The 27,969-nt window shown below is 51.0% G+C and overlaps 1 protein-coding gene and 2 long non-coding RNA genes across 6 annotated transcripts; all 3 read right to left on the minus strand.

The window, feature by feature from the left end:
- Positions 1–8,827: 8,827 nt before the first annotated feature.
- On the minus strand, positions 8,828–12,376 carry LOC148056935 (uncharacterized). The gene is made up of 3 exons (XR_015702128.1): positions 12,169–12,376; positions 9,314–9,413; positions 8,828–9,099 (listed from the first exon to the last, which is right to left on the minus strand). It is a non-coding gene; the product is annotated as an uncharacterized LOC148056935 (long non-coding RNA).
- A 194-nt stretch (positions 12,377–12,570) lies between these two features.
- Positions 12,571–17,097, minus strand: LOC148056936 (uncharacterized). 2 transcript variants are annotated; one of them, XR_015702127.1, is made up of 4 exons: positions 14,911–17,097; positions 14,274–14,683; positions 13,082–14,169; positions 12,571–12,991 (listed from the first exon to the last, which is right to left on the minus strand). It is a non-coding gene; the product is annotated as an uncharacterized LOC148056936 (long non-coding RNA). The 2 variants fall into 2 exon arrangements; XR_015702126.1 differs by having other exon boundaries at positions 14,274–17,097.
- A 398-nt stretch (positions 17,098–17,495) lies between these two features.
- On the minus strand, positions 17,496–27,029 carry TMX1 (thioredoxin related transmembrane protein 1). 3 transcript variants are annotated; one of them, XM_087746875.1, is made up of 8 exons: positions 26,838–27,027; positions 26,601–26,716; positions 25,766–25,811; positions 25,119–25,247; positions 23,431–23,476; positions 23,242–23,343; positions 21,437–21,506; positions 17,496–20,688 (listed from the first exon to the last, which is right to left on the minus strand). In XM_087746875.1, exons 1-8 carry the CDS (start codon positions 26,978–26,980, stop codon positions 20,510–20,512), a joined length of 831 nt encoding a protein of 276 aa, XP_087603001.1. In that variant the 5' UTR covers positions 26,981–27,027; the 3' UTR covers positions 17,496–20,509. The 3 variants fall into 3 exon arrangements, 2 of the variants coding, with proteins under 2 accessions (XP_087603001.1, XP_087603002.1); XM_087746876.1 differs by having other exon boundaries at positions 26,601–26,733; positions 26,894–26,995; XR_015702129.1 differs by lacking the exon at positions 17,496–20,688 and adding an exon at positions 22,913–23,171 and having other exon boundaries at positions 26,838–27,029.
- Positions 27,030–27,969: the final 940 nt, after the last annotated feature.

A 27,969-nucleotide genomic window follows, 5' to 3' on the forward strand; every position in this document is an offset into this window, starting at 1 on the left:
ATTTCAGCAGGAGGCACGTTCATGCCAAATGCTTAGAAAAAGCCCTAGAAATCAGGGCATATTGATGTTTTGGCTGACACCACCAACCAGGCAAGAGCTTTCCAGTGACGGACTGGTGGCATCGGAGCCAAGCCTCGACACAGGAGGAGGGCGGAAAGCTGCCCGCTCTGCCAACCTGCTGCCAAGGTTTTCAGGCCAGGAGGGATTTTTCTCTCCGTTGGAGCCAAGCGATCGTGATCTTGCATTGATAAATGGGATTTGATCCAATGCCCACGCACAAAGATAACGTGCTGGCAGAAGCCAGATCCGACGGCTCCGCAGATGCAACAGAGTGCATCAACAGGTGTCGAATTTGGGGGGAATTAAGGTCCGACACTGACAGTCATTGCTCTGTGAAATTTATGGGGCCTGTTAATGCTACACACTACGAGCAGGTCTCTTTTGGGAGAAGGTGATGAAATGAAGCCTTATGGGATGAGAGACAGAGGGTGACAAGCTCAGCTGGTTCAACAGTTTCTTTCCAAAACAAGGAAATCTCCAACTGTGATCACTTTGGTTCAATAAATAAAAAAAAAAAAAAAAGCAATTCAGCACTAGTCTGTTTTAAATGTACGTGTTAACATTGACAGTGTTAATAACAAATGTAATTATTTAAAAGCTCCTATGTATATGAGGGCAGCGAAAACTGCAGATGTCTGCAACCCTTGGGTATTCTTCTTTTACACCTGCCATTAAATCAATTGAAAGTTCCCATCTCAATATATCAGAGTTAATTACGTGCTTTTCGGCAGAGATTACTGGAAGTGGACCTTGGGTTTGTGTCACACAGCTCTGGCTAAAGGACTGTCCCATCTCCAGTGCCCGTACCAGGAGGGGGATGCAGAGCACAGGCAGGGACCAGGGTATCGGGGGGCGGATTCTGCATCACTCTGTGGCCACTTTTGCCCTGAAGGGTCTGAAGCTGCTCCTGGGCCCACAAACAGGTCACTGAGCATCTTATCCTCAGCAGGAATGGCATGGAATGGCACGGCATGGCCTATTTCAGTCGGAAGCGACCCACAGCGATCAGCTAGTCCAACTGCCTGGCCGCTTCAGGGCTGACCAAAAGTTAAAGCAAATTATTGCCAACATTGTCCAAATGCCTCTTAAACACCGGCAGGCTTGGGGCATCGGCCACCTCCCTAGGAAGCCTGTTCTCCCTGCACACCCACCGCTGCAGCAGAAGCGTAGTCATTCCTGCCCAGAAAAAAGCCCATTCCTGGTGCACTTCAGACCTGTGTCATGCGCTTTGGGGTTTTTGTTGGTTTTTTTTTTTTCCTCTGCCTTTTTTTTTTAAAAAAAACAACCAAGTTTGGAGAGTCGCAGGAAATAAAAACAAGAAATTGCTGACAAGTGTCCCACTGTAATTGAGTGAGAACACAGAGCTCAGCTCTATGGATTCCCAGAAATACGGTCCAGATGTGGCTCTCCACGGCGGTGCAGCCAAGCCACAACCCCCAAAATGACTACCCCTGCGACTGGGAAACGTCCCCAGCGCCCCTTCCAGCCACGCACGGCGACAGACGATGCCCCAGACAACACCCGGCCAAAGGCTTGAGAAAACACAGGGTTGGCAGCAGAGCCTGGAGGGGCCCTCCCAGTCCCCAACATCAAAGGTCTGCAGCAGAGGTATTGGAAGCAAAATCATTTGATCCATGCAAAGCCCACATTTCTCACCTGTGCACACGCTCGAGTTTGAAAACCCGACCCTCTACGGCTCACGTAAATCCCGACTGCCTGCAAAGCATGGGAAACTGGAAACACGTCGGTTTTGCAGCATCCTCTGCTGCAGTCGCTGTCGGGGTCTGAGCGTCAGCTCAGCCCCACTGTCACCCGCCCCATTGCGGGAGCAGGTCTCTGGACTGGCTGTCCCCAGGCTGTCCCCTGCCCCAGGACACAGCTCGGGGAGGGACGACACTGCACGCATGGCACTGGGCTGGGCTGGGAGCGTGCACCGACGGCGGCCATGCGCACAGTGAAGGGGTACGATTGCAGGCACACCTGCACACCTATGGGGAAAACCCAGTGCAGCTAAGGGCAACGGGAGGGTCAATAACTGCTCCAGTGAGTCTGTCTTCAGCTTTTCCACGCCAGAAAGTTTTGCCCTTGCAATACCTCCTGGTTATCCTTTTATACAAGACCTTGCTCTCCATCCATCACATTTGCAAAGGTGGCAATGAGCACCGATGACAACAGGGGGTGCACAGATCACAGCTGGGATGCTTTGACATCGTTGTATTATTTATGGTCAAATCCTCAGCATACACTAATTAGAAGCGTTCAGTGGCACACGGAGGCCCGCCTAGCTCACACCCTCAGTGCCTGACACCCTTTGGGATGGTTGCAATGGCACGGTGGGTCTGCAACGATCCCTGCGCTCCTGCAAAGCCAGCATTGACAGCAGCGAGAAGCTCAGAAGCAACAACAGCCTCCCACATGGGAGCAGAGTGCCTAAGACTAAAAAAAACAAAACCCAAGCCACTCACTTGGTTTCAGTTGGACTGCAATCCTCCAGTCCAGCCGTGGAGTGCAAGGGCAAGATGCAGCAAGCAATTAGCCTGGCTCTCCGGAGCCCGGGCACCGACACAGAGAGCAAAGGCTCACCAGGCAGAGGAGTGCGCAGGGCTGTTTGATTACCCTGAGAGAAGAGCCAAGCAGAAAACACTGCCTGCAGAAGTGAGAAGTGTATTTTGGTTATGACTTCCAGCACGAAGCCTGTTAGATCTGAGTTCTCTTTCCAGCTCTGTCACAGGCGCCTTGCAAAACCTCGGGCGTGACGGTTTTTCATAGAATCATGGAACGGTTTGGGTGGGAAGGGACCTCTAAAGGCCATCCAGTCCCACCCCCTGCCATGGGCAGGGACATCTTCAGCCAGAGCAGGTTGCTCAGAGCCCCGTCCAACCTGGCCTTGAATGGTTCCAGGGATGGGGCATCTCCCACCTCTCTGGGCAACCTGGGCCAGTGCTTCACCACCCTCAGCGTAAACAATTTCTTCCTTCTATCTGGTCTGAATCTACCTTCTTTTAGTTTAAAACCATCATTCCTTGTCCTATCGCTACCTCTTCCCTTCCCCGAGGTGAGGCAGTCATCTCATGCTTGCTCAGTCTTCCCCAGGAACCAACTCTCCCCACCTTTACAACAGGTTCCCCCCAGCAGCGCAGCTGAGCTGGAGGTGGCAACAAAGCCAACATAACCCTCTCTGTCCTCTGGCTGGGGAAATGACAATGGTGGGGACACTGAGAAGCCCCGCGTCCCCTCCAGCTGAGTCTCAGCTGCCCTTAGAGGTCGGAGCAAAGGCTGCGGGCTGCCACGGGGAGAGCCGAGGTCTGTATGGAGGTGGGGAAATGAATGCACCCTCCCCAGATCGCAGCCTGCATTTTCTTATCCAATATCGAACCTGAAGAACATAACCCTGGGGTTAGGGGGAAAAAAGTCCCTCCCTCCCCTCCAGTGCAAACGCAGCCTGTGAAAACCAGGTGTCTAACCAGGAAAGCTAAGCTGGTTGTCCAAACACCGTCAGGTTGGTGCAAATCACATGTTTTTGACAGATGGTCCTTTCGCCAAGAGTATTTGCCCAGCCTTGCCCTACCTGTGTGTTTTCTGCAGACAGATTGCTCTGCACATCCACGAGCCCCATGCCAGCCCACGGCGTATCTGAAGCACAGCAGCTCCGGCCGCAGAGCCCCGAGGAGCTTCTCTCATCCTTTACGGGGTGCAATGAGACATTCCCCTCTCCTCGCCGTGCGCAGTGAACCACTTCGGGAGAGAAACTTACTGAAGCCGGCAGACGTGCTTGCATTATTTAAGTTGGGAGCAAAAACATTGCCTGCCCGCCAGGCTTGCGCCGCAGCCCTCCTGCCTCCCTGACCAGTCAGCGATGTCCCCCCAGCATCACAGCTCTGCTCCGGCTGCCCAGACACCACACATCTGTATTTCTTATATTTCAAAAGGCCACTAAAATGGGCCAGTGGACACCTCTCCCATCCATCCGGGAAGAGCTGAGTTCACATTTCAATTAAACCCCCGCTCTTCAATTAAGAGCCGCAGCAGCAGGGCAGACAAAAGGGCGCTCGGGTGCTGTGATGCCCCATCACAAGTCCCTGGCCATCGGAGGCCACCCAGGGCAGGGGATGGTCCCCCCCTCCCCGCTTTCATGCAGCGGGGCTGGGAGGCGAAGCTCGAGTGTTGGGACACCACCTGGGCCACCCAACGGCGTGGCACCGTCACCCGTCTGCCACGGCAGAGCACTCAATGCAAGGCAGCGGGCTTTGCGCACGCCGGGTCTCTGGGATGGCTGATGGTTGCTCCTGGAAGCACACCCCCGGGCCAGCCCTGGGCCATCTGACCCACCGGCTTGGACGTGCTTGGCCCAGGGAATCCCTGTTTACCCATTGCTAATTTGGGCACCTGCTCCTCTCCGCCTGCCCTGACAGGTAAGGGGGTGCCTGTTTTATTTCCAAATTTACATGACCTCTTTCTCCTGGAAGACCTGCAGCTCTTGGCTCAGTATATTGAAGTTCCCAAATGAAGAGTGAGGTCTGTGAGTAACGCAGTCTCTCTCACAGCCAGATCCTTTCCCTGCACTGCTGCGTGTAGTTCCCAGGGCCTCTTTCTATGCTCTTGGTTCAAGCAAAACCTCCTGCCGCTGTTATTCCCCGGCTGGGAAGTGTTCTTCTAACCAAGAGACTTACTCCCCATACTCCCCCATACTCTGCAAGGGAGATTATCTCCAGTTGCTCTTATTCCCTTATCAATAATTCACCGTGCAGCCACGCTCCGGATAGCGCCTGTGCTGCCTGCGTAGTTTCTAAGCTCAGCACTGACTGAAAGAGCAGCCGTGAGTAATCACGTCTCCTCTGATATTGCTTATGCTCTCAGCGAAGCAGAACAAGTAACTCACACTGCAAATGAGTCATGTCCCCTGGAAGCTTCTCGTTTTAGCATCCCGTCAAGGAGAGCAGCTTTGCAGAAGGCACCTGCTAAGGACTTTACAGTAAGCCCTTGGCATCTAAATAAATAAATAAAGGGGAGATAATTAAACTCCATATTTCAATCTTATAGGAGGAGTTCATATAAAGGGACTCTTTCTCCTTCCAGAAAATCCAATACAATTAAATGATTAAAACAGAAAAGCAGACATAAAACCCAAGGAGGAGAGGCCAGACGAGCTGCTGTGAATACAGATCGCACGCTGAAGTCTTGATCAAGACGCTCACTCCCCCGTTAGAAGTACAAGCTTGTCGATGTTTACATTTATCTCTCACAGAATAACAACCGTGATGCACACAGCTCAGGATTAAAACAGCATAATTTCTTAGCGAGAGCCCATTTGACTCATTTATCCTGTACACACACATAATATACATGCACAAATGCCTCATTTCCCACTGAAGAGATGATCATCGGCGTACGTGATACGATCTCGGCACACGAGCCTGCCATCTCTGATTAAAACCTAACCATTAAGGTGATTTATGGCTCTGAAGATGCACAAGTGTCCTCTGTGACTAAATTAGGCACCGGGTGAGAGCTGAAAGATGATCTACCCCTTCCCAGTTGTCACCGGGAAGCTCCACAACCGCAGCTAGGATGAACCATCTCGGATGTCCGAGACATCTGTGCAGTCATTGACTAAACCTTTAATCTTGCGGGCTGGCTTTTCTTCAAAACACCCTGCCAGAGAACCAAGCCAACCAACGGCTGAGTGCTCCTCGATCCAGCCAGGTAGATCCGTCTCCCACGGATCTGCTGGCACGTCTCTCCCCAGGAGATGTGCCTCCCATTTCTCTATTTACCTGCATGTTTCAGCACACTGCTTCAGAAATCCTTTCATGGGAGAGTGGGGAGCATCCCTCTGCAGGACAGCAGGATGCTCTCCAGGATGGTTTGAGCAAGGCAGAGGGCAAAAGACAGAATCAGAATCATTAAGGTTGGAAAAGGTTGGAAAGGGCCTCTGAGATCATCGAGCCCAACCTGTTAACCTCACTGCCTGGCCCACCTCTAAACCATGTCCCTAAGCCCCACATCCACATGGTTTTTGAACACTTGCAGAGACTGTGACTGCACCACTGCCCTGGGCAGCCTGTGCCAGTGCCTGACCACTCCATGAAGAAGTTTTTCCTAATACCTAATCTAAATCTCCCCTGGCACAGCTTGAGGCCGTTCCCTCTCGTCCCATCGCTTGTTCCTGGGGAGAAGAGACCGACCCCCCCCGGCTCCAGCCTCCTTTCAGGCAGTTGCAGAGAGCGATGAGGGCTCCCCTCAGCCTCCTCTTCTCCAGGCTGAGCCCCCCCAGCTCCCCCAGCCGCTCCTCCCCAGCCTTGTGCTCCAGATAGGACTATGGCAGTTTAAAGAAGGCTTCTTGAGGGCAATTCCCCCTTGCATGGCCGGTGCCAGAGTAGGTAAAGCTGAAAATACAAAACCCAAAAGGTTGGCTTTTCAACTCTCCAGGCTTACTTAGCCGCCCCCCAAGCATCTCCGATAGCAGTCTGCAGCCCCGCCTGCAGCAGCGACGAGAGCCTGGGAAGATCGCTCTGCAGTGAGGCAGCCGGGTGTCGAGATCAGCCCTGGGGACGGCGTGGCCACCACCAGAGACAAGGTGCTGTTAGAGACATCAGACCTCTGGAGCCAGGCTTTTTTACCTTTGGCGGAGAATGGCCAGGGCCAGAGCCCCGTGGGTGCTCTTAGGCAACAGCAAAGCAAAACCTCCGTGCCCCCAGGCCTGCGGATACCCCATCCTCACGCAAAGCTGTGACTCACGCCTGTGCAAGCACGCGTGCAGCCGTGGGCACCAAGGCTGTCAGTCTGTTAGCCCAGACCCTTCCTATTTACTTCTAGCTGGGTGAAATTAAATGGAAAAGAAATTCAATTAAGAAGGTCTTGTCTAACACCGAGGGATCCTTCGAGTCACTCTCTGGAGCCGTTAACAGGTCTGATGGGATTAGCAGCCCCCAGCTCCCTCCCTCTCCAGCCGTCAGCTCGGGAAGCCTGCAGCCGCAGCAGGCTGAGCTCCAGCGGGGCTTTGCTGCTGGTGCAGCCGCCATAACCCCAGCCTCCAAAATGGGACTTGCTGCCCAGCTGCTTTCTGGAGCCACCGAGACTCAGTACTTAACAGCAAAAAGAGCTGCCTTCCCCTGGGCGGCGAGCAGCCACCAGGCTATGGAACCTCACACGGAGCAGCCCTCGGCAGGGCTGTCTGGCTGGAGGAGCTGCCATGCCGCTGCCCGCTCCGACACGGAGGAAGGCACAGGTTTGGGGAGCGGGCTCTTCACGGGCAGCAGTGCCTCAAGCTTTGCAACAGCCTGGGGACAAGAAGACCAAAGCATGGAGGAGACCTTTGTCCGTGTGCCAGCCAGGGACGAGGCACCGCGTCCCCACCAGCCCCACCATGAGGGTGCCGCAGGAAGGCAGGGCGGGAGATGCCCAGGGCTTACATCAAACCTCGGTGACAGCCAGGCGGGGAAAGTTTTTGCTCCCCGCCCAGTGCTCTGCTGGCTCTTCACATCCCCAGCGTCCTTTCTATGCTCAACGCAGCCTACAGCACGGGAAATTAAAGTGCCTACCAGACAGCTGGCTGCAGCAGCTTTGCTTCAGTCTCCATTTATCCAGCGACTCGGACACGGTAAGACAGGCTAATATAGAAGGAGACGCTGTGGTACCTAATACACTGCAGAAGATGACAGTAGTTTCAAACTAATGGACAACGCTAAAGACAGTGTGACCAATGCGATGAATCAGAGCTGTGCAGCTCCAGGGGAACAGAGGAGCGGGGAAAAATAAAAATCAAGGCTTATAGCTTCTAGTCCCAGGACTTGAAGGAAAGGCAGTGTCTTCTTGGGAAGGCTGAGCCCCCAGGTGCTCCCTGCGTGCAGCCCCACGGGGCAGATGGGATCTCCAGGTTGCAGGGGTTGCCCTGCCCGTGGAGCCCCGTCCCCACGCAGAAGCCACCACTCACAGCGTGAGCAGCTGAGGACCTGCACGCACCATCCCTGCGGTGCTGCTCACCTGCAAAGCGGTTTTCTTCAAGGGATCAGCGAGTGGATGCCTTATCTCACTACCCAGGCTCGGCCCTACAAGTGGCAGAAGGGATAATTAAAGCTGAGCTGTTAAAAAGCCTCCCTGGGGACTCCCTCCCTCTGAAGGGGCTGTGAAACAGCACGGGGTCCTGTTCTTTCAGGACTCCAGAGTCCTTCTTGCAGAGAAGTTAAACAGCGTCATTTCTGCCATCCCCAGCGTCACTGGCAAACCCAGTGCCCGTATCTGGCGCCCACAGAGCAGCATCTCCTTGGCTCTCGGGTGGCAGGCAGGGCGGGAGGAGATGCGAGAAGATCAGAGGTGGAAGCAGAAAGGCAAATAGTGTTTGCCAACCTTTGGGCTGGAGAGAGTACAAAACAGCACTCAGCATCAAGTGCTAGAGCACCCACAATGTGCTAGCTCCATCCTTTGCCAACAGCCTGCGGTAAAACCCGGCAGAGCTCCACGCAGCGAGCAGCCCTGGCAAAGCCCCAGGGGCTGCCCCCGTTCCATCTTTCTCTCAGCCACCCGCCTACACAGCAGATAAATCCCAGAGCGCCTACAAGAGCCTTCCTCCATCCCCAAGCGTGGCAGAGCCCCCATCCCATCTCGTCTGCAGCGCGGCCGTCCAGGCAAGCTGAACTACCCCTGCATGCTACGGGCACGGTGAGGTTAGTGCCGGTGCACACGGAGGCGAAGCACGGATCTTGGGATACCCGTGCACCCTTAGGACTGTGTTTCTGAGCATGGAAAGAAAAATGGGTACCGTGAGGGAAGAGCCGCAAGCCGCTGAGCATCCTTCACCTGGCAGAGACGTCCACTGCCGGCTTCAGCCCCGCTGCGCACCCACGGCCACGCAGGCTGGGCTTGCCCGTAGACCCAGCCCAGCGGGGAGAGCTCCGCTGCCTTTGGTGCTTTTTGGATCCCACGCAGCCAGGCTGTAAATCCCCCAGGTTGAGGACGAAACACAGTGCAGTTTAAGCACAGGAGCTACGCTGCTGTTCGTACCCTGTAACACCAGACCTCCACCCTAGAAGCCCAGACCACCTGGAGAAGGTAACAGAGAGGGGCAGCTCTTAGTGCAGGTGGGACAACACCTACCTCGATGCCATCAGCTCTACCAGCCTTGCAAGCCGTACCCCACGTCGGTGTGGGATGCTGTGGGTGCTGGCGGGGTGCCGTGGATCGGGCCCCCGAGCCCAGGGGCAGTGAGACGTGCCACCCTCCACCCCGCTCAGGGACCCTGCGGGCTGCCACTCACCATGGCAGAGGCATCGGGGCGCAGGAGAGCCGGCAGCGCTGCCAGATGGGGGCAAAGAGCCTAAAGCACCTCCAGAATGTGCTGGTGCCTTCTCTTGACCCTTTAAAAAATAAAAAAAAGAAAAGAAAATTTTAAAATCACTCAGTTAAATCAACCTAAAGACATATAAAAACCTGAAAACCAATATAAAAACATATAAAAACCTGAGTCTCCATCCCTGGAGGTATTTAAAAGAAGGGTAGATGTGGTGCTCGAGGACATGGTTTAGTGGTGGGCTTGGCAGTGATAGGTTACGGTTGGACTCGATGATCTTAAGGGTCTTTTCCAACCTAAACGATTCCATGATTCCATGAATTGATACCATTTAAAAACAGCAACCACCTCTCCTAAGCACAGTTCTCATCCCAGGGAGGGAGAAGTGCCAGAAATCAACTGGAAATTGCAGTCGATTTTCTGTGGAAGGAATTCAGCTGCTTTGCTGATAAGCAGCAATATCAATCTCTAAGCTGGAGAGGTAGATCATTAAGGGGAAATGTTTAGAGAAATTAAATCCTTTTTCCTGCTTCTTATGCTAATAGGGAAAACCAAGCTGATTTGCAGGAGGACAACATTTAGCAATATCTAATTCATCAAAGTCCCCATCTGTTCTCATTCCCATGCTGAGTTTGTCAAAAATCAGCTTTCCTTCAACCAACACCCACGTCACTTTGAACTGTAAGAGGCCGGTTCGGGAGAGATTTGTAAATAAACCACTTCTGCAAATCCAGCCAGGAAAACCAGACAGGGGAAGGGCCTGATTAATAGAAGTACATGTCAGGATTGAAGGGATTGAGGAGGGACGGCGAAGCGAAGGAGGGGACAGGGGAATGACTAGTCGGCGCAGCTGGCAAAATGACCCAGAGCAGAGGCCAGTGTAGCGTTAATGGTACCAGTATGGGGAAAGCTCCAAACCAGGATCCTGCATCTGTGCCTCTGCTGCGGTTGCTGCTCCCAGATGAAGCGGGATCTGGAAAGAGCTCCATGCCGGAGCCAGCCTGCGTGCGGGGACCAGCAAGCTCCTCCCGCAGGCCGGGGGGCTCTGGAAAAATCTCCTAAAAAATGCCTTTCTGCTCCTTACGGGAAGTGATGCTGGATGGGTTTGTTACACTACTCTGCCTATTCACAGTTATTCAAGCAAACAGATTATCAATATATTTAATTCAAGCAAAACAGACCATGGAGCAGATCTTATCTCAGAACTTGGAAATTAGGGATTTAAGTAGCAACGCTATGTTCCCATATTCTTCTTTAGGGGCAGGATTATTCCCTATGTTCCTGTATTCAATTGCTTTGGCAATTTAAACTGTGCCCACATTTTCTGCAGTATTTTCAGCAGTGGGGATGACACTTTGGAAGCAGGCAGCCCCGCATACCGTACCTGCCGTCTGGCAGAGGCCAGGCCAGGTGGGATCAGGCTGATGTGCTCCCCCAGGACCTCCGACGGCAGCGCCCTGCCTCGCCGGCAGCTCCGGCAGGGATCCCGCTGGGACACGCACACCAGGTGTAGGCACAGAGCCGATTTGGCTTACGGCATCGCAGCAAGCGGAGGGGAAAAAACCCTGACATTTTCTGCCCTAAAGACAAAACTGGTTTTTATCCTCGTTCATGGGGCAGAAAATCCAGAGAGCCGCAGCTGCAGCAGAGGCAGGAGCCCCGGGGCAGGACGGCGGCTCTGCTCTCCACCTGCCTTTTCCAGAGCCTTTCTTCCCCTCCGAGCCCTGCGCAGCCCGGCAGCCGTAGAGCCCCGGCGAGGAGCACGCACAGATGAGCCTGGCTCTCCCCGTAGCAGCCAAAACGCTGCTCTTGCCCTGGGATTCCCCCATCGCCTGCCCCATGGAGCCGGGAGCCAGCAATGGCACCAGCCACCTCCTGCCTTCCCAGGCTCCCTTCTCCACCGGCTCCGTCTTCTTGGCCAAGCACGATGTGCCGCAGAAAAAGGAGCAAGGAGCACAGGAAAGCTGGGAGGGCAAATGGCAACAGCTTTTGAGGACGCGCTTGCTTGCGTATCATGGAATCACTAAGGATGGAAAGGACCTCTGAGATCATTGAGCCCAACCTGTTAACCTCACTGCCTGGCCCACCTCTAAACCCTGCCCCTAAGCACCACATCCACACGGTTTTTGAACACTTGCAGGGACTGTGACTGCACCACTGCCCTGGGCAGCCTGTTCCAATGCCTGACCACTCTCTCCGTGAAGAAGTTCTTCCTAATACCCAACCCAAACCTGCCCTGGCGCAGCTTGAGGCCGTTCCCTCTCATCCCATCGCTTGTTCCTGGGGAGAAGAGACCGACCCCCCCCCGGCTCCAGCCTCCTTTCAGGCAGTTGCAGAGAGCGATGAGGGCTCCCCTCAGCCTCCTCTTCTCCAGGCTGAGCCCCCCCAGCTCCCCCAGCCGCTCCTCCCCAGCCTTGGGCTCCAGCCCCTGCCCCAGCCTCGCTGCCCTGCTCTGCCCACGCTCCAGCCCCTCCATGGCCGCCTTGGGGTGAGGGGCCCAGCGCTGAGCACAGGATTCGAGGGGCGGCCTCACCAGTGCCCAGCACAGGGGGACGATCCCTGCCCTGCTCCTGCTGGCCACACTATTCCTGACACAAGCCAGGATGCCATTGGCCCTCTTGGCCACCTGGGCACACTGCTGGCTCATGTTCAGCAGCTGTCGACCAGCACCCCCAGGCCCTTTCCCCCCGGGCAGCTCCCAGCCGCTCCTCCCCACGCCTGCAGCGGTGCCTGGGGTTGTTGTGCCCCAAGTGCAGGACCCGGCCCTGAGCCTGGCTGACCCTCACACAGTTGGCCTGGGCCCATCGACCCACCCTAATTACCTGCCATTGAAGACAGCATTCTCTGGCCAGCAAAGAGACGTGCCGCAGCGCTGGGGATGTGTTCTTGAGGGTGCTGCGACCCGTCTGCCTGCAGGAGCAGGTCCTCCCTGCGAGGCACGGACCCGCTGGGGATGACACCCAAAGGGCACATACATCCAGCTGGAATACGTGACGCTTTATTCTGGAGGAGAGCAAAGTCTTGCATGGAAACAGGACCAGCCAGAGCAGGTTCAGGCCATCTCCTACAAATAGAGGAGAAAGAGGTTTTTTTCTCTGCCCTGTTCAATGTTTTCTCCCAGGACTGGAAGCTCCCGTGATGATCCCAGTCACCACAAAATGAGTCCATCCGCCCGAAGCACAAAGCAGGAGTCAGACATTTTCCTTTTCTATCATTACCTCCCCATATTGCTGCAAGGTGACTTTCTGCTTCCTCCTGCTCAGTGTTAATCATTCATTTCCCAACGTCCTTTCATTTGGGAAATTCTCACCGATCGGTAACCTGCTTTTCCCATTTGTTTGGTCCCTGCCCCGTAGCCACACTACAGGCACCCACAGCATAAGGCGACCCAGCTTACTCACAGGTACGTATTGTTCCCATACCTATCGACTCCTTTGGAACAACCAAGAATATTTACATTTCGTGCTTTTGCCATCCTCTTTTAAGCTACGAAATTGCTTCAGGTCCCCCTGTAGCAGTAACATTGCCTCCAGTGGAACGCAGGTCCAAGCGATCCTACTGCAGCATCTCCATGTTGCCACCGCGTGGTCAGCTGGCTCCTTTCGCTTCCTCTCCTTTTGGCCACACAACTTCTTCCACAACTCTCTGGAGCAAAGTTAGAGCAACCCTTTGGGAGACGTGCTCCAAAGCCCTTTTTAAAAAAAAAATATTTTAAAAAAATCTATATGTACGTACCCAGAATGGAGCAGATCTCTGTTTGGAGCCTTTGAGGTTCTTAGAGCAGCGTGATGAGTGTTAGCTCTTGGTCAGCTACCTACTTATAATGGACAAAAGTGAAGAGCGATGCCCTTTTCTCCTCCCGAGGCAGGGGACCCCACCTGCGCGCTCCCCGTACAGCCCTGCAGCCAGAGCCGGCCCCAGCCTCGCCACGAGCTGAAACCCCGACTACGGCCTGGTTCCCGATTGCCTGGGCACGCAGAAGACAAAGGAGGTGTTTCCAAAAGTGACCGTAGGACATCATGGACAAGCTGAGGGACTTCAATCAGCATATCCTGCAAAAATAATCTTAAAAAAGGCGTTTTTATTATGGCTCCGACAGGGTGCTGTGCTGGCAGCTCCAGCCCAGCGAGGTCTCGCGACACCACCCCATGGTGGTTTGAGTTTTAGTCATCGCTGCAGAACTTCAGCAGAGCATCAAGACAAACAACTCTTCCCCCGGGGCCGACAGCTCCTGGCAGGGTTTGTTCTTGCCGTCTCTCGCGCTTAAGAAAACATACAGAAACCTCCAAGAAAAACTCAGCTCCCACTTGGGGGGGCCCTGGCCGGCTTCAGCCATCGCTCCCCGCTCCCGGCTGGGCTGACAACTGGCTGCGGCCTCGACGGATCTGGAAGGGGATGGATCATCCTTGTCTAGGGCTCTGACAACTGATGCACCAAACCAGACAGCTCCTTCAGAAACCTGTCACCACGCCGCCTACCACGCACATCAAACTGACTACGAACTACTGTATTTAAAAATATACCATAGCAGAGATTACACATGGATCATTCTCCCTGAACAAGAGACGTTTCGGAAATGCTTTGCTTTTATTCCTCTTCACACGGGATTTCATTAATCGGCTCTTGTGTTAGAGCATCACCACTCACAACAGATCCTTCAGCAACTCAAAACCTTTGGGAAGTTCGGCCATAGGCAGAAGCTCTAGCCCAAGGTGGACACATCAGATGTAATTTCTCACTCTGATCAGCTGGGTATATGTAGAACCCACACCAAAGCCTGCTTAATACTGAGTATTTCGTCTCAAGATATTGTTAACAAAGTCCTGTTCAAATACAAGAAAAAAAGCTCTGTATAAGACCACACTGCCTGTCCTTCCCAAATACTTGACAAGGAGATGGGGAAAAAGAGAAGGAAGCAGTTACTTACCCTTGGAGAACACTTCTCCAGTCGTCTAAGAAATCAGTCTAACAGCCAGGAAGCTTCCACAAGGGAAATGTGTGATATTTTCCCGGGAGACCCAAGGACTGCGATAGCCTACATGTAGAGACCAGCATGGCTCAGCAGGCACGGGTAAGGAAAGGCTTGGCTCAGCCATCATTCGCTCTCGGGGAGTAACGACATCACACCAAGAGCCAAACAGGTCCTCGCACCCCTCTTCCTCCTGCGGTAGAGCTTCTCCACCAGCACAGCTGTGGATCGCATCTTGCCCGTTTCTTCATACCCAGCATCTCTGGTGGCTCCGGGCTCTCCCCGTTGATCCAGAAGATCAAGGGGATTTAGGCCATCCAAAACCAGCACTTGGCCTCCTCGGGGTTTTCTTTTTTGGACAGATAAGCCTGCAATTGTAAAATAAATATGCGCTGTGGTGTGTCAGTAAAGAAGACCTCGGCTAGCCCAAGGAGGCAGGTGGAAGAGATTTACACCAGCGGTGCTAATAGCCGGGCTGAGCTTCAGTGAAACGGATCAAGCCTTGTGCGGCGACAGCAACGGGGCAAGCGGCCTTTCCTCGTCGCTGCAGTGCCTGCGCTTGTGCTGGGAACACAGCGGGGAAGGGACACCCCACCTGAACTTGACCTGTGGAAACGGCTCCTGCATCCCTGCGATTTCAGCCACGGGCAAGAAGAAATCTTTACTTTGAACGCCCCTTTCCCTTCAGTCGATAGTCTCGATACTGCAAGCGTTCGGAGGGGAGTAACCACCCCACACGCCGAGGAGTTTAAAGGAAGATCCAGAGACATAATCTTCCTGAGAAATTACCAGTCACACGAGAGGGAAAACAACGGACGTGGAGGTCCAGGCTCAGCAAAGCATACAGACCCTGGAAGGAAAAGCACAGCTAACAAATATATCTTTAATGATGATCTTGCATTGATGCGTTCTCATCTAGCATTTTTAAAACTTCATGATATAGGAGGCGTAATTTAATTTACAAATGAACCTTTTAAAAAGAGACACCCAGAAGATCTAACTGGTGTCTTTTCCCCTCTGATATTCACAGGTATTTTACAACCTGCTGTCACTTCAAGGGCATCAGCTGTCGACAAGCCCGCATCCACCGCCGCCCCTAGGCCTTGGGAAGGTGGAACTGGAAGCCCAGATGCTTCCCGTGACTTCAGCCTGAGGAGCCTGACGTGCTGGGGCAGCTAACAGAGCCCAGCGGCGGCTCCCGGCACTCCAAGGCCCGTGTGCGGCGGCTGCGCCATGAAACGGGCTCTCCGAAAGAAACGCACGGGTTCCCGCCGCCGGGAAGGTCGGGGCTGTGCTCTGCCTCACGCTCAGCCCCCACGGGGCCCCGACACCAAGCGTTCCTCTCATTATTACAATTATCGGCACCTTCTCTCTGGTCAGAGCCGTGTCGCAGCACAGAGAACTTCAGCATCCATAGGAGAGGAGCAGAAAGCAAATCCCCGTGCGCAGGCTATAGCGTTGCCAGGAATAGGGTTCTAGGGGCTTTTTGGGAGGCTGGCTTCTGTATGCAAGAGGTTAAGGTCAAATACAAGAAGTGCTACAACAGGGATACGTATATACTCAAGCACTTCACCAGATAAAGGAAATACATTTATCCCTTTCACAGATTAAAGATGGCTATTAAACATCTGATACATGCCTAAGAGCCGGCTTTCTGGATCGGCCTTGCAGTTAAGAAAATGTCTATAAGCAATGCTACATAGAAATGAAACTTGTCTCTGGGAAGTTTTGAAGAGCTCAATATGGAGAAGTGAGGAAAAAGGCCAGACCAAGGCAGAATCTCTTCTTCTAGGGAGTAACTGAAGTTGATGAAGCCCACAGCAAGACGAGGAGGTGAGCAGGGTAAAGAGAAGCTGACCTAGGAGCGGGCTGTGCGGTGTGAGCCAGAATTGCAGTCAGAACTAAAATTCAGGGGAGAGCCGAAGGGGACGCTGCTCAGGTCAAACCAAGAACTTCAGCTGATGCGGACAAGGAGGTAAGACAGCTGCAGGAGACAGATTCCCTCTGCTTTAGATAAAGAAGCCTTAAAATTAATATTGACATTGTACTTGGCTCTTTCTGAACAGTGAAGCCGTGCCACAGCGTACCGAATGTCTGCTTCCCCATCAATCCGTGTCGTAACTGAAACCATTCCAATTTCAAACCCAAACCTACGGCTGACTTCGGCAATCTGGTAAGCAGATTGCCAGCTAAGCATACAGTTGCTTTTTTGTTTCTCATCAGGCTAGTCCCGGTATCTAAATATATTCCCGTTGGACTTTTAGCTCCTTTTTTCCCCTTGGACTGGCTGTTATTTTCTGTTATACGTAATATATCGAGTGGAAGAGCAGGGAAGTTCAGCTTGCACGAGCATCCCCTGAATTCCCCAGGCAATACGCATCCCTTGCTCCTGTTGGGGAGGAACCGCGCGAGTATTACTGCACTTTCCCAGAAAACTCCAGGCGTTCAGACCGAGAGCCACGACCGTGTTCTCAACGCTCCCTCCTGAGAGGAGAGAGAGGAAAGAGCGCGGGACCAGGCCAGGCAGACTCCCGGCTGACAAGCTTTGCGCCGAGACGGCTGTCACTCAGCAGTGCTCTGAGCACACGTTCTCTGGATGCGTCTCCTCCTCAAGAAGCCTCTTGCATCTCAGAACTCGGACAATTCTGGATTAAGTTTCCCACTCCAAGATAAACGCACCGATGTTGACCCCTTCAGCTGTCGAGATGTGATATAACGGGTGTGGGTGGAAGAGGGGAGGAGCCCGGCTGTAGCTGAAACACAATTTGCATGCATTTTACGCAAATACAGAAAAAAAGTTACAAAGAACTGACTTTGAAACGTCATTTGTCAACTCCAGCCTACATTCCTTCTGCAACACAAGAGCCCGTTTTATTGCCATCGCTGTCCAAGCCTGGCGAAAGCTCCTTCCCAAACCACACAAACCAGCTAACCAAAGCGGTAAGCGGTCGACTCACGCTACCGTGAGCTGCTCAAGCCGGTCTCAACTGCAAAAACACAAGTACCTCAGCGCAGCTTTAGTTTGAAGCATTATTCAAACTTGTCTTTTCGAAAAGACTTATCAGAAATGGGTTGTTAGCTGTATGTTGCAATTTTATTTCTTCCATGGAAATAGCTGGAGTTTCGCTTCATTGCTAAACGGCAAGATACAGTCTTAAAAAAAAGACACGGACACAGGAATCCAAAGCCGGTGATTATTTTTTTACTTGAAGACTCTCTGAAACATTAAAAAAAAAAAGTATTGTTACAGTTAATTAATTCTGGAATTAGATTGGACATGCTTGGTCAAGGTGATGACAGGGAAAGGGCAGTCTGGCTTTTACAAAACTGATATTCAAGCATCATCAGTACACACAAAGGACAGGCTCCGACGCACATTTCTTACACTGCAACCTTCGCTCCGCCTCAGTAAACATCTTTGGAATAGAGATTTAAAAAAAAAAAAATATCAAGAAACTTAAATATTCACAGGACAACCCCATAACATTATTAAAAATACGAACAGCAAGATTTACAGAGACCAGCAAAGAGAGGCTGCCTATGGATCATCAAAACAGAACTTGCAGAAGTCGGGCTGACCGCAAGCACGGGTCTGCCCCGGAGGTTGGATTCCCGCAACTCGGAACACTCAGGACTAAGAGGCGGTTTTGGAATTCGGTTACTTGCCCGAGGCAGGGAGGCAGTAAGGAAAGGTAGGTGTGCAGGAGGCAAAGGCAAGGTAAATCAGTGCTAGAAGTTGTCATTAAACCCGGAGTCTAGAAGTACAGCAAGGAAAAAAAAAAAAAGGCTGGTTGTTCTTTTAAAATTAAAAGTTAGCCAAAAGTTATCAGTATATACTTTCTCTATTGCACAGTTTTAAAGTAACTGAAGAATCAGAAAACCCTGCATTTGTAACAGCTACATTTAAATATATCCCAAGTGGAGTTAGCCCATATAGTTCAGCTTTTAAAACAATTCAACACCTTTCCCCGACAACAGCATCCAGCACTTTTGTGTCCCATCTTCTCAGGCCCTCCCCAAACTAACGAAATACACCATTTATCAGAGACAGTGCTACTACTTCTCCTTAGCAAATCACAGATTTATTGCTTTATTTTACTAGTGACAAAGGCAAAGATCTAAACTTTTAGAGAATTTAAGGCAATCCCACAAGACCAACACCTTAAGGGCTTTCACGGCACACAGTCGTCTTCATTCAAACACCAGGACAAGTTCGATATCTAAAAATGACAGGAACACTCAGATTTTAACCAAAAGAACCCTTTCCAGCATCAGTTAGTATCTTCCTAACACAGCGCAGCACTAAAGTCGTAACTCATTCCAGAGCACCAATGTTCAGAAAAAGCAGAAAGGAAGGAAGGGTCAACGGAGGAGGTTCCAGGACACCTTACGGGGCTCATTCTTGCTCACCTAAGAACTTGCCTGACGATTCACTGGGACATTTGGCTAGCTGAATCACCTGGTGCCATTCAGAACACGGAGGACGAATGATCATCTATCGGATATACTTAAAACACGACTTACAAAGAAGCGTTCAAGACTGACAATGAACATGGCATATTCTTAACAGCTTTACGAGCCGATTTGCCTGCATGAGCTTGGAATATCGTTTTCCCCAATTTTCTTTTGTATCTCACAGAGCTCACTACGAGCTCCTTGTTTGATGCTCTGCCTTCTTAACAATCACTAGGAGAGCCTGGCTTTCGAGAGCCTGGCTTTCGAGAGCCTGGCTGCAGTGAAAATACCAAGAGCATTTCTGTTTGCGGTCTTAATTACTCACAACCAGGTTAGCTATTGACACAGATTTATCAACTGCCAGTCCTGCAAACCCACTCAGATGAACGATGTAAAAAAACCGCCCAAGACAACTAAAAACAAAAACAAACGAAAAAAACCCCAACCAAACCAAAAAAAACCCAGCAAGAACAGGCTTGTCAAAAAACCTAAGTGTGCTCAGCACTAGGCTACCCCTTCCCTTGCAAATACTTTGGAAATTAACTGAAAGAATATGGAAAATTCTTTACAAGCGATGCAAGATAACACTGGTCCAATGCGCGTGTGCATTCGTTTTATTTCTACACGGAGTGAAAACAAATACCATACAGAAAACAGCAGACTACAGGTTTTTAAAGAAAGTATTAGGGTATATTGTTTCAAGATGGTTTTGTGAAAAGAGAAAAGATGACTTTCTGTAAAAGAAATTAAGAAGCAGTTATTTCAACTTCAGGCCAGGTACGGCCTGACCGGATTTGCAGTAAAATTTGATTAAGCAGAAATTACTGATGATGTATTAAAAATAAGCAGAGTCCTACTGCCACTCAGCAGGATGAACGGATAGGATTTGCGCTCAGCAGAGAACCCTGCCTGTAAACTATTCCCATCTGAATCAGAGCCACTGAGACAAACGAGACTTCGTGGTGCTACTTGTCATTTTTTCTGGAGAAGAATTACTTCGCCAAGCAGCTCATAAGAGTTTTCTACAGCGTTTTCTAAAAGAAATCGAGGCAAATAGCAGGTTTCTGGTCAGCCAGAGAATCCACACTACACGGAGCGCTTGTGGTAACTTCCACCTGGGAGGAGGACGGCAAAGACAAGCTCTCTAGCTTTTGTTCAGAGGGCAACTTCTGTTCCTCTACATGAAGACAGCAACCTTCATCTCTTTGGAAGAAGAAAGATTGGGGGGTTTGTAGCACTCATTGTCATAGCAGAAAGCAGTTTTTGTCACATAAAAAGCCTGGAACGTGTCCCGTAACTGAGGGAACTTTCCCCCTCAGCGTTTCTTCAGAGAACAACTAGGTAAGATTTATACTGAGAAACCTTTTTGAATGCTTTAACAGCAAACAGGTTAGTGCATTTTCCTTGCTAATGTTCCCTAATGCAACAAGTACACTGGTTTACATTCTGTTAAAAAAAATCCCTATAGAACAAGTCATTCAAGAAGCCACATAAATTATTTCTCGGCACTTCTCTGCACACAGACAGGAGAAGTTTCAGCATTTGCAACAGCATGTTTTAGTTTGGAATACCTGATGCCAAAGATGCTTCCTTTTTTTTTTTTTTTTTTTTCTCTCTGAATTCATGAAATGCATCAATATTACCATGACAGGAGTCATTCTTCTCTTCAAGCTGAAGGATTTGACATTTAGCTCCTTCTGAGTTGGTGACTCAACCACTAATCCTGCACACAAATAAAGCTAAGATTTATCCATTGTAGCAGCAGTGTTCACTGGGCGCTGCCTCACAGCACTCGGTGAAGAGTTTCTGTCGGACACCTCTTTACCCTCCGTTTCATCATCTGAGATATCTTCCTCATCTGCTTCTTGCTCTTCATCCAGCTTTTTCAGCAGCTGAGCTGACTCTGGAGCTAGCTTTCCTTAAGGAAAAAGGAAAATACACACATAAATACCACTACCATGTGAAATACACTTTTTTTAACATCGTGAGCTAGCACAGAATTTGAATGAATTTAATCCAGGTAGCACTTTCCAGTATCAATCACTTAAGCTGCGACCTTAGGTAAAACTGTCGCTAGCATGAAGTTACCCACAGGCCAGGTATTAACAGATTACAGACTAGCTAGGCAAGGTAATATAAAACTTCCTCCGGCTTTGAAAAAAATGAATCAGGTTCCTACAAACCATAAACCAGCATTCAGATCTTCTTCCATGACTTTTTCAGATGACCTTGAAAAATTCCAGAGACTAATCCCAAATTGAATCACTTCGTATCCACAGAGAGAAAAATTCACTTTTAATACTCACTTTGCCCCTAAAACTTAGGCAAACCCCCAGCTTAGCAACACTGAGAGCTCCACTCAAAACTTTTAGTCTTATCTCTCTGCACATATGGAATTTCCTGTCTTGCAGGTATGAAAATGCTGCAAAAACATTTTTCTATCTCCTAAAAAAGTTTTTTAAAAATAGTTAGCTTTAGCTAAATACAAAATACAAAGCCACTATAAACCCTAAGGGCAAACAGCTGCAGGTAAAGCAAAGCATCAATCCCAAGTGTAAACTTCCACACTAAATCTCATGTCCTACAGACACAAGTTACATACTGATATTTATTAAATAAGATTTAGGAAACAGCTTCACTGATTTAGATGTATGCAGTGGGCTTACTTGAATGAGGGTACTGTGGTGGTCTGTGCCTTTTGGATGGACAGATACAGTCTGCTAAGAACACCATTATCTGAAACCAAAGAAAGACAAGTTTAAACCCCCAACCATCCTGCACGTCAGAAACAGGATCATTTATGTTGGAAAAGACCCTTAAGATCATCAAGTCCAACCGTTAACCCAGCACTGCCAAGTCCCTAAGTGCCACATCTCCCCGTTTTTTAAATACCTCCAGGGATGGGGACTCAGCCCCTGCCCTGGGCAGCCTGGGCCAGGGCCTGACAGCCCTTTCGGGGAAGAAGTTTTTCCTAATACCCAACCTAAACCTCCCCTGGTGCAGCTTGAGGCCGTTCCCTCTCGTCCCATCGCCTGTTCCTGGGGAGAAGAGACCGACCCCCCCGGCTCCAGCCTCCTTTCAGGCAGTTGCAGAGAGCGATGAGGGCTCCCCTCAGCCTCCTCTTCTCCAGGCTGAGCACCCCCAGCCGCTCCTCCCCAGCCTTGGGCTCCAGCCCCTGCCCCAGCCTCGCTGCCCTGCTCTGGCCACGCTCCAGCCCCTCCATGGCCGCCTTGGGGTGAGGGGCCCAGCGCTGAGCACAGCATTCGAGGGGCGGCCTCACCAGTGCCCAGCACAGGGGCACCATCACCTCCCTGGTCCTGCTGGCCACACTATTCTTGATACAAGCCAGGATGATGCCATTGGCCCTCTTGGCCACCTGGGCACACTGCTGGCTCATGTTCAGGCAGCTGTTGACCAACACCCCCAGGTCCTTTTCTGCCAGGCAGCTCCCAGCCACTCCTCCCCACGCCTGCAGCGGTGCCTGGGGTTGTTGTGACCCAAGTGCAGGACCTGGCACTGAGCCTTGTTGACCCTCACCCAGTGGCCTGGGCCCATCGCTCCAGCCTGGCCAGATCCCTCTGCAGAGCCTCACTGCCCTCCAGCAGATCAACACTCCCACCTGCAAACTGACTGAGGGTGCACTCAACCCCCTCATCCAGATCACTGATAACAATATGAAACAGAACTGGCCCCAGTGCTGAGCCCTGGGGAACACCACTTGTCACCAGCCACCAGCTGGATTTGACTCTATTCACCACCACTCTGGGCCCGGCCATCCAGCCCGTTTTTTTACCCAGCAAAGAGTACACCCGTCCAAGCCATGAGCAGCCAGGAGAATGCTATGGGAAATGGTGTCAAAGGCCTTACTAAAGCCCAAGTAGACAACATCCACAGCCTTTCCCTCATCCACTAAGTGGGTCACCTTTTCATAGAAGGAGACCAGGTCAGTCAAGCAGGACCTGCCTTTCATAAACCCATGCTGACTGGGCCCAATCCCCTGGTTGCCCCGTACGTGCTGCGTGATGGCACCCAGGATGATCTGCTCCATAACCTTCCCCGGCACCGAGGTCAGACTGACAGGCCTGTAGTTCCCAGGATCTTCCTTCTGGCCCTTCCTGTAGATGGGCATCACATTTACTAACCTCCATCCAACCGGGACCTCCCCGGTGAGCCAGGACTGCTGACAGATGATGGAGAGTGGCTTGGTGAGCACCTCTGCCAGCTCTCTCAGTGCCCTTGGGTGGATCCCATCCGGCCCCATAGACTTATGCGTGTCTAAGTGGTGCAGCAGGTCACCAACCATTTCCCCATGGATTATGGGGACTTCGTTCTGCTCCCCGTCCCTGTCTTCCAGCTCAGGGGGCCGGCTACCCCGAGAACAACTGGTCTGACTATGAAAGGCTGAAGCAAAGGAGGCATTAGTGTAATACACAGTAGTCACAAGCCGATCTGTTTCAAGTGCTTCACTTACCAGTCCCAGTATCAGTCCCGAGAACAGAGTTGCCAACGCAAAAACAGCATACGAGCCCCAGACCGGTATTCCAACATTTTCTGTTAAATACCCATGGCAGTGCTGGAAGAAAAGACAAGAGAATCATTTCAAGAATAGCTGAATACCATGTCTGTTAAGATAAAATAAAGTATAGATCTAAGCACATACCCTGATCCACATTGACAGCTGAAACAAAGCTGACATACTGCTCATCCTGAAACAAAGCAGAAAAAAGTCACTGAAAACATCTTTAAGCCAGTCGCATACCTGTAACTTCTGCTTTGCCTGACTGGTCATTATTTAGTCCCACGTTGAACAAGTTCTTGCTCATGTCTGGTTTCCCTTCTAACCACTTTGATTTTTATCTTCTGTTTTGTCTTTTACTTCAATAAACACTCATTTCCCACGAAGCTACCTTCAGTACCAACATCAGCTTGTCTAACGTTCCACATATGGACAGCTACGAATTCACAACCTTCCTTGACTTGGACCTGCTGACGTATGAATTTCAGTTATTCTCCTTTATGTTCTAAGTTATATTTGGACCAACAGTCTACGAGAAGCCAGCTCGAGCTTTATTCAAGATATTAAGAACTAAGCATCTGGAGATTTTATTAAAACAAAAAATTAACCTCGTAAAAAAATCAGGTTCTGTAAGAACTGAGAGACTGTCAGACACTTAAGTTTAGCCATATTTTACATACAAGTGAAAAAGACCAGGCTATCTGCCATGTATATCCTGCCGATTCTGACATTTCCCTGTTATTGTGAAACTGCAGCATTAAGTATTCACTACGTGCAAAGGAAAGGAGAATTTGAAACATTAAGCCAACCTAAGTTGCTAATGAGGGAGCCGTAGAAGCAGCCTGCATACTGTTTCAGTACGCACAAAAAATGGAGCTGGCACTGTACACTTCTAATAGAAAACTTATTAAACCTAAAATTAGGACCCTGTTTCACACCTTCCTTGGCATGGGCTAATACTTTGTAGGAGATCAACCACACGGTTTGAAGATTCAAATAGCATTGCTACTCGACAAAGTTAACAATGCCGAACTTCCTAGAACAGCCACAAAAAATGTAAAATTTCAGTCTGGCATAACGCTTCATAAACAGAACACTGCTACAGCGCAGTTAGCACAGCCATCGTTGCTCTGACAGAAGAAAAACCATGAACAATTGGGTTCATTTGCGTCCACCAACGGCGTCTGCAACACGCTTCATCACTCACAGTTACTCAGCTACTCTGAAACCACCACACAGCACATGCCGCAACAACTAAAAGCACTTCAAAGCCACAAAACTAGAAAGAATTCCAAAGAGCGTGATTCTTCTCAGACTAGAGCCTCCCCACTTCACTTTTCCTTCAACAAAGGAAGGTTTCCTTCACCCTTCCACTCTGCTTTTAACTGTGCTACAGATGTCTTCGTAAATGGCCAGCCCATATCTTACAGCTACGTTGCTACATTATTTTCCAGTTTTTATTGCTAATTTCCTAGAATTTAGCTGGGCAAAACATCTTTTGGCCGTATAAACAAAAGAACTTCAAGTGTCAGTAAATGACCTACAAGAGCTTAGTAAACCAATACAGCCACCTCTAACTATTTGAAGCCTTAAAGTAAGCCTTGCTCAGAAGATCTTTGCTACGCTAGCGCACACAACCCTCCCACAGCAGACGCAGGAGCATGACCACCCACCCATCACGTTCACATACTTCTTACCACCACAGAGCTGCTGCGTGAGCTGCTAGCAAGGAGGCAGCACCGGGTGCAGCACACCTAAGGACCTGTCCCAGCACGTCCTTAAAGTGCGCACATTTGACAACAATTTATTATAAAAATCATAGCAAAACTTACAGGAAAGAGGAAGGACCAAACCATGATGAAACCGGTTCAATAGATTTCCATTCCTGGTCACTGATGAAATTTATGAAATCAGTTTTCGTTCTTGCACCCTGGTATCTCCTGAACTCTCCATCTTTACAGCTGTAAAACAAAGACAAAAAAACATCTTTTATTTTAGACAGTCCAAGCATGCGGCATTTGCTTCCACTCAACATCTTCCCTCCCATCCCCTTGCCTATTTTTTTTTTAATTTTACTTTGCTTTAGATGATATTGGCTCTAAAATGTTTTCCGAAAAACTTGATTACAAGTATTTCTAGACTCTTGACTCCACGTGTATCTTGGCTAGCTTTAGGTTGCGATTCCATAAAAAGATAACCATCTTCCTAATGCACTTGCCACACAACTGTATTAAGATCAACCTACAGAGAAAAGATTGCAAAACAGAAACACCCATGAAAAGAGAATAAATAAGGCCTGAAGGGAAGAGAAAAAAACCATCTGGCACTATTGTAAGGTCAGAGCAGGTAAGACAGTGGCTGTCTCTGTGTAAAGTAATTCACATTCTTAAAGAGCACAGTAAATCTCATGTGTTTGCCCCCAAAAAAAGGAAAAAAAGAGTCCTCTCCTCCAAAAAATCCTGCTGCATTGCATACTTACTGATAGATGGTAGGAAGGGCTGTTATGATAAATCGTCCACTTAATCCTGTAAGAAAACAGTTATTTTCAGAATAGCAGAGCACTTACATAAGAAAAGGCAAGATATGTTATTATACACTGAAACAGAAACAGCTGCTCTCAGGTATCAATCTTTAATTGTGATCAAACACAAACCTGTGCATACACACAGTTTGAAAGAAGAGTTCCTGGACAAAGAGCAAGAAAATTTCTCCATGGGGAAAGAGAGATGCCCAGGGATAACCATTCTACTTGACTATTTTGGCTGTAGCTCTCCAGAGAGAGACGCTCTCCTCTCTTCCCACACAACCTGCAACCTCCAGCGCTTCCAGAAAATAATCCAAGCGAGGCAAGTTTCAAAAGTTCTTATGTGACTCTGGAAAAAAGTACTCACATGGAGAAGGTCTTTTCTACAAACCCCACACAGACACGAGGGCAATTCAGAGCAGCGAGCTTCAGCTGAGGGAGACCAGCCTGCCTGCACTCCCTTTTGGGGAGTACTGCTACAGGGAAGGCTGAAACCACATTTTTTTTCTGTGTGATGCTTAAAAAGTAAGGTCAAAAACCCCCTTGAAATCCTCCAAGTCACTTTCTAGAGAAACCCTCGTTTCATTTCTCTCTTAAGAAAGACTAGACTGCTTGGTCTGCGTACAGCAATCTGCCTTCAGAAGAGATCAGGAAGAGATCTTTATTGTTCCTACTGATTCTGCTTGTTTTCTAAAAGCAGACAGGCCGGCACCGCGCGTTCCCCGGGCCCTGGGAGGGCCGAGGGCACGGAGGCGGCCGGGAGCGCCCGGCCCTCCCCGCAGACTCTCACCCGGCTGCTCCGTGACATCCACTTTGGCAATGTTCACTTCCAGGTCCTCGCCCCACTCGGCAAACTTCTCCCATTCGGGCTGCAGGTTCTGGCAGGCGGGACACCAAGGGGCATAGCTGGGGGCGGCACAAGTCTGTCAGGAACGGGCACCGCTCGGTCCCCCGCGGCCTCAGGGCGGGCCGCCGAGAGACCCCCCGACGCACACCCCGGGCCCCGAGCGACCCCCTCCCGACTCACAACTCCACCATCCACTCGCCCTGCAGCAGCTCCCGCCACATGCCGTCCGACAGCACCTTCACAGGGCTCCGTTTCCCCAGCGCGGCCCCGCCGGCCGCCAGCGCCAGCCACAGCAGGGCGCACAGCCGCCCGCTCGCCGCCATCTTGCCCCCGCCGCGCCGGACGGCGAGCGAGAAGGGGAAGGCGGGGTCAACCGGACCACGTGTCCCCGCTGAACCCGCCCCGCGCCTCGGCGCATGCGCCCTTCACGCCGCCATGAGGGCGGGTTCTGCTGCCGCTCGTGTGGGCGGGGAAGGGGGCGGGCCCAGTGTGGGCGGCAGCCTATGGAGCGTCGAGTTGTGGGGGACTCGTGAAGGCTGGACCAATGGGGAGCGCCGGTTCCTCCGCCGCTGCCTCCCAGGGCGTCGCCCCCTCGCCGTGTCCCTCAGAGGCGGCGTGGGGCGGCGGCGGGGTGTGCTGGCTCCTCTCTTGCAGCAAACCCCGCTCCCAGCACCGCCCCGGAGGCGTGCGGGAGAGCCGCTGTTTCCCCCTGGTGCTGTGCAGGGTTTGGCATCTCCACAGGGAGCTCAGCACCTCAGCTGGATTGCGAGAGGGCCCGCGCAGGCTGCTTGCCCTCCACGCCTGATGCACGCTTCTCCCCCCACTTCCTCTCCCCCCCTGACAGCAAACAGGTGAACAAGAGCAAAAGCAGCCACAGCAAATACTACAGCTGTGTTATTTCCCTCTGCCCATTTTCCTGCCCGAGGAATGGGAGAGCGAGCTCTGGGCTCTCAGGGCAGATTGCGGCCCACAGTGAGGTGAGGAAAGTGCTGGACAGGGTCACGGCGGGAACAGATTTCCCTCGCTCCAACCCCTGCTTCCCTCTCCTGCATCTTTAGCCACTTATGGCAGAAAGTAACTTAATACTTGAGTGCTTTGTTCTCAAGCAAGTCAGGGAAAAGGTCACTGGTAAGAAGCGGACAAATCCCACATCAGTGCACTGCAGTCTATCAACACCTTAAGCTTTTCAAGGGAAGGAACCTCTTTTTCTCATACGCACATAGTTTCTCTGCCACAAAGTTTTCTCCAGCTGTCCTCTTCTCTCCTTTTCTGCCTGGATCGCTGCTTTCCCCGCACCTTTCAAAGGGGCCTT

This window comes from Nipponia nippon, unplaced genomic scaffold (genome assembly GCF_047370975.1).
Source record: "Nipponia nippon isolate SJK-2023a ecotype South Korea unplaced genomic scaffold, ASM4737097v1 scaffold_11, whole genome shotgun sequence".
NCBI lineage: Eukaryota > Metazoa > Chordata > Aves > Pelecaniformes > Threskiornithidae > Nipponia > Nipponia nippon.

Excerpts from the sequence above, each read along its gene's own strand:
- TMX1 (XM_087746875.1), bottom strand. The coding sequence starts at position 26,980 with ATGGCGGCGAGCGGGCGGCTGTGCGCCCTGCTGTGGCTGGCGCTGGCG. Across the intron at positions 25,812-26,600 it reads GGATGTCACGGAGCAGCCGG|GATTAAGTGGACGATTTATC; the intron begins GTGAGAGTCTGC and ends GTTTTCTTACAG. Across the intron at positions 23,344-23,430 it reads AGCTGTCAATGTGGATCAGG|CACTGCCATGGGTATTTAAC; the intron begins GTATGTGCTTAG and ends CTTTTCTTCCAG.